Source organism: Rhinolophus ferrumequinum, chromosome 13 (assembly GCF_004115265.2).
Source record: "Rhinolophus ferrumequinum isolate MPI-CBG mRhiFer1 chromosome 13, mRhiFer1_v1.p, whole genome shotgun sequence".
Taxonomy (NCBI): domain Eukaryota; kingdom Metazoa; phylum Chordata; class Mammalia; order Chiroptera; family Rhinolophidae; genus Rhinolophus; species Rhinolophus ferrumequinum.
This window is the reverse complement of record NC_046296.1, coordinates 22,117,786-22,131,526: the sequence shown is the minus strand read 5'-3', so window position 1 is coordinate 22,131,526 and position 13,741 is coordinate 22,117,786. Positions and strand designations below refer to the sequence as shown.

The window sequence follows — 13,741 nt, the reverse complement described above, 5'->3', positions numbered from 1 at the left end:
TCTCATCTAGCAACCATCAGGTTTTTTCCCCTATGTCTCTGAGTCTATTTCTGTTTTGTTTGTTCGTTTATTCTGCTCTTTAGGTTCCACATATAAGTGAGCTCATATGGTATTTGTCTTTATTCATTTGACTTATTTCACTTAGTGTAATATGCTCTAGTTCAATCTATGTTGTTGCAAATGGTAAGATTTCATTCTTCTTTATGGCCGAGTAATACTCCATTGTATAAATGTACCACAGTTTCTTAATCCAGTCGTCTATCGATGGGCATTTCGGTTGTTTCCATGTCTTGGCTATTGTGAACAGCACTGCAATGAACATAAGTAATCTTAACCATTATGTTTATAGCCATGCAGCGAGGGCTTGATTGGCAATTTTAGCATTTAAAGTGCAAACAATTTTTTAACTTTTGTATTTTAACATTTTTTAAACTTTTTTTGTATGCAGAAATGATTATAAGTAGAACACTGTGGGCTCAAACACAGGAAGCAAATATATATAAAGTAGATGATAATCTCGTCTTCACTGTAAATATTTGATTTTCACTACTCCTCCCACCTTCTTGTGTTAAGTAGGTGCTGAAAGCTCAGCTGGCTCCAGAGCTCAGCTGAGGTCTATCTGACCCAGTCGGCCTGACCCTGAAGCTTGTAGTCCTACCTGTTACATTTACCAGACTGCTGCTTTTTAAAGCCTTTTGTCATTATAACCTACATTATATTTCCTGCATTTGAAATGTTTTCTAATAAGTACATATTCTATAGAATTTTTTTCTCATTTTATGAATTTTATTGCTAAGAATCCCCACTATATGTCTGTCTTGAAACCATCATGTAAAGTTTTGGGATCTCTTAGATTCCAAGCTTGAGTCTCTGCTCTGACATTTATTTTTTTACAACTTTGGGCAGGTCCCTTAATCTCTGAGTTGTTTTGTTTTTTGTTCAATGAGGACAGTCATTTTAATATATAGTTGGTGAATGAATAATGTATTTCATATCTAGCCTACTAATTTCAGAAACATTGTTATGGTTTTGTTGTTGTTATTGTTTTTCAGGGAAGTGGCTGTGTTTGAAATTCTTATTTTTTTCCACTATAGATAACAGACAAGAGAGTGTCCAGAAGACATGCCATTCTTGAGGTGGTGGGTGGTCAGCTTCGAATCAAACCGGTAAATATGTTATTAATGATTTTTAAAAACTTTTTGTCTCTCACCTTTTCAGCTCCTGATTAGAGGGGCTTATTTTCTAAGTTTATGAAAATGGGGAATTAATTCAAAATATATCCTTCTTATTGCCAGAAGATAATTGCGAGATAAAGATCAAACTGTTTAAACTATCTGTTTTCTCACAGGGCAGTGTTATGTTTACATAGTTAGAATTTTCATGAATGATGACTACCAGTTCATGCACACATTATGATTTTGTTCATGACTGGATATTACAAATAAGATCATATAAAAATCCCATAACTTTGTATTCGTTGGTTTTTTGGGGTCGTGACTAAAGTGACTTAAGGGTTATAGAGTTATATTTTTTTTAAAGTTTATTGGGATGACAATGGTTAGTAAAGTTACATAGGTTTCAGCTGTACAATTCTGTAATACATCATCTGTATATCACATTGTGTGTTCACCACCCAAAGTCAGTTCTCTTTCCATCACCATTTTTAACAAATTACTAATTTGTGTAGAGTTGAATATTTCTAAAATTTAGACCTTGTTCTAGGATTTAAAATTTTTTAATTTGAAAGTTCTTGCTAAGGACTAGAATTTTAACTGCTTGCGTCGTAGTATAAATGCTGCTGTAGGGACAGCAGTTTCTGAGAACATGCTATGTGATTATGTCTTTTCACTTGCAGAATCTATTGTGTAGGAGAATGAAATATCTGTATGAGAATTTTGTGTAGGAGAATATTGTGTAGGAGAATGAAATATGAATATCCATTCATTTTGGACTAGATGTTGTGGTGGTACAATTATTATGGAATGAAATCCATTAATTTATAACATTTAAAAACCTATATGTATTTTCATCTTATGTGTACAACTGCCTGTTGTATTATTAGTTCTTCCTTTTCTATAGAGAGTACTTGTATTATCCTATGTTGAACAGCTCCCAAATTTGAGAAATATCCTTTAATTCTAGTATTGGGAAAATTTTTGAATCAAGCTGAATTCACACCATCTCAACCTTGAAAAAATACTTCCAAAAATGTTTGTATCTCATTCTGCGTTGTCTTAGTGTCTTGAAAAGTGCTAATATATGAGTCAGCACTCCTCTGGGACCGTCTTTATTTACCATCAGTTATTCATCTCTATTCATCCAACTGTCATATTCTTCATAGTGAAACTTGCTAGACTATAAGCTCATTGAGTATAAGAACCCTGACTAATCTTCATATCTCTAGTATCTAGCATAATATCTGTCACATAGTAGGTAGGTACTTAATGTTTGTTGAATTCATGAGTGAATGCTGCAGGGAGAACTATATGTGGCATTTCTAGGAGTGGGGATATCATGGATTTTTATAAAATTATGTTATTTTCCAGTACTTAATATCTAACACCATTTCAATGAACCATTATGGCCTAAAATAAAGAAGTTTGATTTTGTTGTTAGTAAAGCATGTTAAAGTAAAGAATATAGGGATCCTAAATTCCTATCCTGCTTTTTCTGATTGAGCATATCATTAATCATTAGTTTATGTTTACTTTTTTTTCAAAATAGCAATTATGGCCAGTAATACACCTGGCTCCCCAAGTGGAAGACCCATTGACTTAATACTTAACTCTCTACATAATTTAGATTTACAGCTCTATAATTCATATTAATGAAATGAGGAACTTACAGCGAGTGCTTAATTTTTTGACAAGTATAACATTTAAATAGTCCTTGATGATTGGATTTCTAGTCATTTTTGATACCAAAGCTGAGAAACCTCCTGCAGTAGGTTTATAGACCTTTCTAGATTTGTACTGTTAGTATTCAAATCCCACTGTGTTTGCAGATATCACAGAAAATAGTTACAAACTTTGGGTGGAAGCTTAAATGATATAGCCACTTTGGAAAAGAGCTTGGCATTATTTCCTAAAGATGACAGCATGCATTCCCTACAAGCCAGACCCGCCCCCCCCTGCTCCCCCCTCCAAACACCAAGAGATATGTACAAGAACATGAATAGCAAAATTGTTCATATAATAGCAAAAAACTAGAAGCAACATAAATTTCCATCAATGGTGGAATTTATAAATACATTGTGATATATTCATTTAATGAAATATACTACAACAGTGAAGATAAATTACAGTGAAAACATGAAAAAACATGGGTTAAAATTAAGAACATAATACTGAATGATGAAAGCAAGCATTGGAAGAATATATACAATATGGCTCCACTTATATAAAATTTAAAATCCTACAAAAAATAATATATTCAGGATCATAAACACAGGTGGTAAAACCATAAAGAAAATCAAGGAAGCGATAAACATAACAATCAGGATAATTATTACCTCTGAGGAAGCTGAGAAGAAAATAGGATAGAGAAAGACTCCCAGGGGACATCAAAGGTAACACTTTTTCTCTTAAACTGGCTGGTGGGTCCTTATATAATATCTTACATGTATTATGTCTTTAAAAATTATTATAGGACATTTATGACATGAAAAAGGTACAAAGAATAACACAATGTACAACAGTTACTTCTGTAATGCCAAATTACCAGACATTGGAAGACATGGAAGAGCATACTTACTTTTAAGGAAATGTACAACCCTAGTACAAGAATTTGACTACTGTTTTAGAAAAATATCTAATTGGATTTTGAATTTTATTTCAGTAATTATATTCACATTATATTAGTGGAAAGAAAGCTGCTTCTTGGAGTTGGTGATATATGTACAGGTCTTTTGCTCTATGCAATACTTGATTTCTTGTTTATATTAATATCATTTTAATAAAGTGCCTATTCGCTTGAAATAGATTTATTTATTTATTCACCTACTTAATGTAGCTGCACCCACAAGGTACATTTTAGAGAAATTTTAAAACTGACTTTAATTTTCAATAGAAGTTTTAAGGTCTTGAAAATAATGAGAATGAGATGAACATTTATTTGATGTGCGAAAGCAAGTTATATATACAATTGTAATAAATTGTTGAGAGAAATTTTAGCTTAAAAACATCATAAAATTGTATAAGTGAATATAGCAAATATTTTGTTACGATCACTTCTGTATGTTGTATACTCCCCTGTTTTCCTTCAGTTTAGGAAGCTAATCAAATAAAAAAGTAGCTTTGACTATAATAGATGAATGCGATTAGGACAAATACTAATTAGTACTTTTAAAATGGATGAATTTGTCTTTCCCCCCCTCTAATTTCCCTTAAAAAAAGTCTCTAGCTTAGTAGTTCTTGGAAATAGTGCATGAAGAGAAAATGTTAACTTTTTGTGTGCGTCATTTAAATTTAATCTACAGTCATAACAGCAGGGAGAAAATTCATTGTGAAGGCAAAATGATAATATTTTCTGTAAATGACTGTATCACCAGTGGTTAGTTATGTCCTCAGGCTGAATTCATAGCTGTAATGCTTTTATTTTATTTTAATAAAAACTTACTCTTTTTGGTTCTTGGTGATTGAGGGAGTAGTTATATAGCTACATATAAATTGTAAAAGATATATTTTTTTGTTCATTTGGTATTGATCCTCAAAATATATCTTTGGGTGACTGTGTTTTTTCTATTGCACAATAAAATTCCTGAATTGTGATTGTTTTTCTTCCCATGAAATTATGAGTTTACTTATAAAATAGCTATAAAATACTGCAATAGCTTTCCTACAACTTTTGTTAGAAAAAGGACAGAGAGAATGCTTTCTGAATTAAAAAGAAAAAAACACCAAAAATAAGAGAAACCTCTGTTTTTGGGTACACATCAATCTTTTAAAAATATTTAATAACTCCAAGAGAAAGCTATAGAAAATTGATTTTTATTTTAATTCCACTTCTTCAGAGATAATGCATCCTTTATACCATTTCTTATTATAAATTATAACATAATTTATTTAGATTCACATCTATAATCCTATGTATATGTTAAAAGGCTCACATCAATGATATGCCTCTCTTATTTTTTATTCACTGTGGGTTTGGGTTTGCTAGTATTTTGCCTGCCCTTGTCTGCTTTTAGAATCAAAATTAAACTAGCCTCATTAAAGGAATTTGAGAGACTTCCATCTTTTTTGTCTTAAAAGAGTTTGAATATTCAGAAAAATCTTTAAATCTATTTGGGTCTGGTTTTGTGTGAGATTAGAAAGATTTTTAACTATTGATTCTATTCTGAAAAATAGGTCAAATTCAATCTCCTTTTCTTTTTATAATCAAATACAGTTTAAACAAGCCACACACACATAGACATACATGGTGGTGTTTTTTTTTTTTAAGTCTGGTGTGTATTCTTTAAGATAATTGGCAATTTTGGCCATATTTTCAAATCTATTTGCATGAAGTATTTATAGTATTATTTTTCAAAAGTTTTGTTTTAGATGTAGTTATGTCATTGTTTCTATTCCAAATTTTTTTGTGTGTGTGTTTATGTCTTCTCCCTTTTTGTTTATTAATATTGCTAGATTTTTGTCTACTTTATAATTTTTTTAAAAAACTATCTTTTGGATTTCATGTGTATATGGCTTTTTAGTTTAATGTATATAGTTTGACATAGATTTTTAAAAACTTATTTAATAAGTAATATTTAGCTCTAAGTTGTAGGATCAAACATTATATTTCTTGGAATGTCATTTTTACTCTTAGTTCTGAGATCCCCTGAGTGAATCATTTTAGGAAAAGAAAAAGATGATCATGGACCACACATACTGTGGCTGGATTTGCTGAGTGCTTGATATTTAACCACCTAAAATCTAAATGTCAGGTGCTTTCACCTGAGGAAAAAATACTCAGACAGAACATTTCTTTCACATTGTGTTAGTGATGCCTTTTTAAAGAAATGTAGTTAGTTTCCTTTTTAAAAGAAACTGTTCTACTCTTAGAATTTTAGCCTTGCATTTAACAACTTAGCCTTTGTAAATTTAGTACTATGCCATTATTTAATGTTGTTTGTACAGTCATCAGAGTTTTTCAAATATTCATGAATAAGAACATGGTCTTAGCCTATAAGAGGCAAACCTCATTTAAAGAACATTTAGGGTTCTGGCAGAAGCTAATGTACATTCTTGTTTTGACTCTTGTCCCTCCCATTACCCAACATTCCTGACTCTGGGGATTGGAATACTCAAGGAAAGGGAGGCTTCGCTTAAAAGGCAGAGGAGTATTTCCTGCCACTCCCTTCTGGCCTGCATAGTTTCTGATGAGAAATCAGCTGACAGTCTTATGGGGGCTCCCTTGTAGGTAACTAACTGCTTTTCTCTTGCTGCTTTTAAGATTCTCTCTTTGTATTTAACCTTTGGCATTTTAATTATGATGTGTCTTGGTGTGGGCCTCTTTGGGTTCATCTTGTTTGGGACTCTGAACTTCCTGGGCTTGTATGTCTGTTTCCTTCACCACAAGTGATGAAAAGCAACGACATACAACCAAGATTGCACTACCCAGCAAGGCTGTTATTTAGAATTGAAGGACAGATAAGGAGTTTCCCAGACAAGAAAAAGCTGAAGGAGTTTATCACCACCAAACCAGTATTACAAAGAATCTTGGAAGGGCTTCTTTAAGATGGGAGGGAGGTAAAGGATGGGTGAAAGGGGAAGGGATTAAGAAGTACAGATTGGTTGTTATACAGTAGTCATGGGGATGTAGGGTATAGCATAAGGAATATAGTCAATAATATTGTAATAACTACGTATGGTGCCGCATAGGTACTAGATCTATCAGGGTAATAGACGGGAATGGGGTTGGGACAGGGTGAAAAGGTGAAGGCATTAAGAAATACAAATTGGTAGTTAATACAGTGTGGGGAATATAATCAACAATGGTGTAAAGATCATGTAAGGTGCCAGATGGGCACTGGACTTATCAGGGGGATCACGTCATAGACTGTAGATGCCTGACCCACTGCGCCATACACCTGAAGAGCTGAAGTACAATCATATAAAATGTCAACTATAACTAAATATATACGTATATATAGTCATGGGATGTGGAGTGCAACATAGGGAAGATATAGTCAATGCTATTGTAACAGCTATATAAGATGTCAGAAGGGTTGTAATTTGGGGGGTGGGTTATCACTTTATGAGGGGTTTATGTTGTGTTGTACACCTGAAACTAAAAATAAAATAAAAAGAAGAATTATTTGATACATTAAAAAAAAAAAAAAAAGACTGAGGAGTTAACAGATACCTGTTTCCTAGCCCAGTGGTGAGCACAAACTCAGAACCTGGTGGGTGCTTTGTCATGCCTTCTTGTTCTCTAAGGTACTTTGTCATGCTTTTGTGCACTCTAAAGCTCTAGCCATGAGCCAGGGAGCCACTTTGGGAGGTAAACTAGGGGGAACTGATAGCACAATGAAAGGGTTTTAAACATTACGTTTAAATTATAACTTGAATGAAAGAAACAAACATTCACAACTCTGTTTTAGGAATATGGTGTGGCACTGCATCTCCATTTTTACAGTCTTGTATATATAGTTTGTAAAATGACTCTGACCGGTAAAATAATTGCCTACCAAATTTGTATAGCCTCTGTTTTCAATTCTTACTTCTACCTTTATCTCCCAATTTTATTGTACTGCTTTCTTTTAACACTGATGTAAAGGAAATAGAAATGTTTTCAATTGCAGATATACCTTATGGCCAGATCCTCATGAAATGAAATTGCCAGGACTAGGTAGATTATATTTATTCTAGCTTTGGAAGTTGTCTTAAAAAAAAAATGGGCATATAGGTAACAACACTTACTTTTCTGGCAGCTTTTGTTTTAATGCCTCCTGTTCTATATTAGTAGCCCCCTCTCCAACTTGGTTAAACATACTGTTTGGACAGTTCAGCTTCCAAAATGTAGTTATTTTCTTTACAAATTGAGCTAAATAGTTTCTAGGTTCCTTTCCTCAAATTCCAGTTCTGTAGTTAGTTTAAAAGCATAATGTTATGGTTTGATGAAATGAAGTCAGGTGAAGTGACAGAGTTATTTGTGTGATGTTTTTTTGGGGGATTTTGGAAGCCAGTAAGCTTATATGCCCAGGTGCTTACAGGAGATTTTTAGAAGATGAAAGTGGTTGTTGTTTACAAATTTATTTTACCTAATTGTATAGATCATATACATAATTTTTTTTAAAATCAGGCAACCCAGTATCTTATAGAGAATGGAATTAAAATGATTTTCGGGGTAAACCTATTTAAGTGACTCAACAGGCAGTGTTTTTAGTAAATACATTACATTTTAAGCCTCACTTCTTATAGTAAACTCTTTGGAACCATTCCTGAGATTATTCACTGATATCTGACAGCTGAAATATCATTGATTCTTCCTGCTATTAGAGACTTCTCTGTTAGGTACAGTAACCTGTACCCATGGGCCTGACAGTCTCGTGGTGATTTATCAGATGATTATAGGTAATCTTTGAAATGATAGGGACTGGTTCAAAATGTTCAGACAGAGGTATGGTGGGATAAGACCTCTCAGGCTGCAGTAAATCAAAGACCATTTTGAGACCTCCTTAATTGGACCAAAGATTGTGTGTGTGAAGATTTGGGGATATGAAGGTGGGAGATGAGGTCGGAAACCACTGTTAAGTTTATGAAGAACCTTCACTGCTGTGTTTTGCTCATATTGGGGCATTATCAGAGGCTTTACACAGAGAAATGTGAATGAATAACTTGGAAAGCAGTGAGGTGAATGAAGACAGGGTGCCTTGATGTGATACTAGCCCAAGCAAGTAATGCAAGCAGTGGGTATGAGCTTGAACTAGGGAGTGACTGTGCAACTGGTAAAGAGAAATGGATTCAAGGGATACTTCAGAAGTAAATGATCTGGGACTTGATGTTTGGATGGAGTGGGAGAACATTGTAGATGTTCAGTAAGTGTTTGTAGATATTTTGGTGAGTTTTAATATTTAATACAAATTAAATCAGAATATACTACATTTACCCCTGAAAACCCTATTCATTTTCTGTAGAAATAAACTTTTTAAAAATATACAGACAATTGGAAAATAAATTGTAATGCAAAGTAACCTACCTGTAAAGAGAAGTTAGTAATATTATTTGCTTCATGTTTTATAACAATATTCTAGACTTGTTTATTTATTACTTAGTTTATATTCTATAAAGGCTTTAGATTTTTTTAAAAGTGAAAGTGAGTATATTTAATAAAAATTTTAACCAAAATTTCCTAATGAAGAGAAATTTGTTGAGGGTTAAAAAAGAAAAGTGCTGATACATTTCTAGAATTTCAAAATACATTAAAAATAGGCTTACATAAACTTCCTTAATTTATCCATAATAAACATTTTTTACAGTAAGAACAGAAGTTTTTACCTACTGCATTTATACTGAATTCTAGTCTTTTCAAACTCAGGGTAAATAAAACATACTTTTATACCTACAGATATTTTCAAAGGTTGCGATCAGAAAAGGTTTTAATGTATGAAAATATGTTGTATCTCAAGATAGTTTAATGGAGTATAAATAGAAAAACTGGAAGTGTTCAGCATATGTCCAATCCCAGGGTTGTAATTATCTTGCTGTACTGGAGAGATTGCTGAGGTCTCTAGAAAGTCTCATTTAAACTGATGAAGTGGATGGATGGATGGTAGGGGGAGTGGCTCTATGTAAGATTCTATTAAAAAACCAAAGATTCGCATTAATGTAGATTGCTTTGTATACACTAAAGCTTATTTATTTTAAACATTTAATCATATTGATAACAAAAAGTCTATTTGACCTTTGGAAATGGCCACTTTCAGCTTTATTCTAGTTAGAATTTTGAAGGTGTCTTTCAGTAGGTCTTAGTTTTGGAGGCAACTTCATTATCTTTAACACGGAAGCAATCAGTGGCAAACATAGTTCAAAATAGTAGATATTGTAATAGCTTTGACATTAAGATATATTTTCTACTTGCAATTTGAATATGGATGATGATCTTCATAGTGGGAATTTCATTCAAAGTAAGATTCCTCTGTGAGGAGCTTAAAAAAAGCTATGTTGTTTGCTTGAGAAATTTGACCAAAATCTCCCTTCTCATAGTTTCTCATTTTTTAATCATAGTAAGAAATTATTTGGGGAAAATATGTAGAAAAGAAGGTAGCCATTTCCAGGGGATTAAGGAATTTTGGATATCAAAGTTGGGAGACTCAGTTTCTGTACTGAGAATTATTTGTCATGTTTACCTTTTCAGTTATCTCAAGCAAAACAGAAGTATCTTTTGCCAGTTAATTGATAACTTTGCTTTTTGATTCCTAGAGAAATGGGTGGTATATTACAGTTTTTGTCCCCTTTTATATATATAGATAATAATTTCGGTATTTGTAAGTGCTAGATTTATTAGACTTTTAAGTCTCATTTGTACCTAAATTGTTGTTATATTAAAATTTTGTATCAGCTCATATTTAGTTGTATTTCTGTCATTATTTTGAGTTACAACATCACTGTATTTCTATATTTGTTAGATACACACAAATCCATGTTTTTATCGGTCACCTGAGAAGAGCCAGCTCTTACCATTGAAGACAAATCTATGGCACTGGTTGAATCCTGGAGATAGTTTTTCTCTGTTAATAGACAAATACATTTTCCATGTTTTCTCTACATATTCTGAAATGGAATCGGGATGTACTTTAAGGTAAGAGTGCCTGATGAAATGAGATTAAATAATGGTATTTGTAATCTAACGCCTGAGCCATCCACAAATGCTTCAGTAGAAACCATTATAGTATTAAACTGTATTGGCAATATAGGAGTTACATAGTGTGTGTGTGTGTGTGTGTGTGTGTGTGTGTGTGTGTGTGTGTCTAGAAAACATTTGACTTGGAAACTTATGCCTCAATAGTGATTGTCCTCATATGTGGTGCCTTTTACCCTTGTGTTCAGAATGTATTTTTCATCTAACAGTAACCAGGATAGTCAACTTGAAACTGGATACATTTTCTTGATTTTTTTTTAACTTTAAAAATTTTATTAAGGTATTAACCTCTGGGTTAGACTACATTTGTATAACTTCTCTTTCTTATGAAAAATAACAGAAATGATAGAGTAGGGAAAGTGAAGAAATGAGGTATTACAATAAACATCTGGTGTAAAGTTAAAATGAATATTCTGTTGAGGCAGTCATTAGCAGATGATTTGCTTTTGTTTCAACTTTTAAAATATAGAACACATATGTGTAAAATGGACCTATAGAAGTAGGTGGACAAAATTATACAGAGTATGCTCACTAATTGCACTGACATTAAACTGAAATATCAAGAAAAATATCCCAATATTTTGAAATTGAAAACACATTCCTAAATAACTCATTGGTCCAAGGGAAATGACAAGGACAATTAGAAAATATTTTGAACAGAATAATACTGAAAACATAACATAAAAATTTGTAAGATGCAGCTAAAGTCATCCTTAGAGGAAAATTTATAATAAATGACTACATTAGAAGATAAAGCTATAAAACCAATGATCTATGTTTCTGCTTTAAAAAGATAGACAGGAACAAATTAATCCCAAAGTAGCTAGAAAAAGGAAATAATAAGAAGAATTGAGACTAGAAATCAATTAAACAGACAAATAAAATTAACAAAACCAAAAGTTGATTCTTTGAAAAGATTAATAAAATTGAGAAAACCTTACCAAGGCTTGCCAAGAAAAAAAAAAGCTGGAAAACACAAATTATTATCAGGAATAGAAGAGGAGATATCACTACTGATCCTACAGACCTTAAAAGAATAATGAAGTATTTAAAACTTTATGCCAGTAAATTTGACAGCCTAAATGAAAATATAATTTAACAAAACGGATACACTGAGAAACAGAAAATCTGATGAATCCTATATCCATTAAAGAAATTGAGTTCACAATTTAAGAATTTTCCACAAGTACCTTCACTAGTGAATTCTCTTCAACTTTCAAGGAAGAATACCAATATTACACCTTTTTGCCCAAAACAGAAGAGGCTACACTTCCTCACTCAGTTTATGAAGCTTCTATAATTCTGATAATAAAATCAGACAAGAACATTACAAGACAAGAAAATATATACCCTCACAACAAAATATTTACATATCAAATCCAGCAGTATGTAAAAATGATAATACACTTTGACCATATGGAATTTGTCCAAAAAATGCAAGGTCTATTTATCATATAAAAATCAATCAATGCAATTCACTAAAAGAGATTAAAGAACTATCATTTCAGTAGATGCATAAAAATAATTTTGACAAAATTCAACACCTGATCATGATAAAAAAGAAAAGATATCTTTGAGAAAACCAGGAAAAGAAGGAAACTTCCTTCCTATAAAAATCTTACACTTAGTAGTGAAATATTAAAAGTTCTTCCCCTAAGACTGAGAACAAAACAAAGACGTTTATTTGCACAGCTTTTATTTATCATTTATTTGAGGTCCTAACCAGTCCATTAAGGCAAGTAAAATAAATAAAATGGATCATAGTAAAAAGAAGTAAAACTGTTTTTGTTTGCGATGACATGATTGAATATTTAGAAAATCCTGAGGACTCTACCAAAGAAGCAAGACACAAAACAGTACCTACTGTATGATTACATTTAAATTACATTTAATAAGCAAACTATACAGATGGAAATCCAATCAATAGTTATTTGCAGGGGGATTGACTAAGAAGGGGCACAAAGGAACTTTTTGTGGTGATGGACATATTCTGTGAATTGAGAAGGGTGGTTACATGGCTGTATGTATTTGTCAAACCGTGCACTCCAGGTCTGCATTTTAGAATATATAAATTACATCTAAAATTTTGAAAATAGTAAATGGAAAGAAATTATGTTAGGAAATTGTTTTTTGATTTGGTTAAATGAATTCGATAACCATGGCTTGCCATTTTAAAGTACAAATATTCCTTTTATAACACATGTATAAAGAATGCTATTTTTTAACTAGCTGCTGAAATGAGAAATATAGATAAGTAATTTTTTTGTTATAATAAGTTTCCATAGTAGAAGTATGCACTTTTTTCAAAAATCAGGAAAATACACATTTTTACAAAACAAAATATGGTCATTACCTGATAACTTATTTATATTATATGTCAATTTAAATTTTATTTATATCTGTCCAAATTAGCTTGTCCCGTTGGTGTGAAAGATCAATGTTGTACCTTAAATCAGATTGTGGATTAGTAAATTTTGAATTTTTTTAGTATTGATAATACTGAAAATACCACCCACTTTAACAGCATTGTATTTTTTCAGGCTATTAGTTATGAATAATATTATCTGCTGTATTGTTGCTATCAAGCTAAATGTGTTGAAAGAGGTAGTAAATATTTCACATATGTTTTGGTAATTGTGTGCCTACGAGGTCGGACAATTAAGTTTGTGACCTCACCCTAGAAAAAGTGCTGTGTACCTCATTGCTGAATATCAATACGGTCACCTTCGAAGTACGCCCCTTGGGAAGCTATGCACCGACGCCCGCACCTAGTCCACACTTTGAAGCAATTTGGGAACTCTTTTTCTGGAATGGCCATCAGAGCTGTCGTCCTATTACCCTTGATGTCCTGAATGTCATCAAAACATCTTCTTTTAATATTTCCTTTCTCTTTGGG

At 32.3% G+C, this 13,741-nt stretch overlaps 1 protein-coding gene across 2 annotated transcripts in view; it reads left to right on the top strand.

Moving 5' to 3' along the window:
* The window catches only part of APLF (aprataxin and PNKP like factor), a 76,112-nt gene that overhangs the window by 13,191 nt on the left and 49,180 nt on the right, over window positions 1–13,741 (top strand). The window contains exons 2-3 of one of the 2 annotated variants that reach the window (XM_033125586.1): window positions 1,095–1,166; window positions 10,613–10,785. In XM_033125586.1, the coding sequence (XP_032981477.1) occupies window positions 1,095–1,166; window positions 10,613–10,785 (245 nt within the window). The remainder of the gene's footprint in view (window positions 1–1,094; window positions 1,167–10,612; window positions 10,786–13,741) is intronic. The other variant, XM_033125587.1, reaches the window with a different exon arrangement.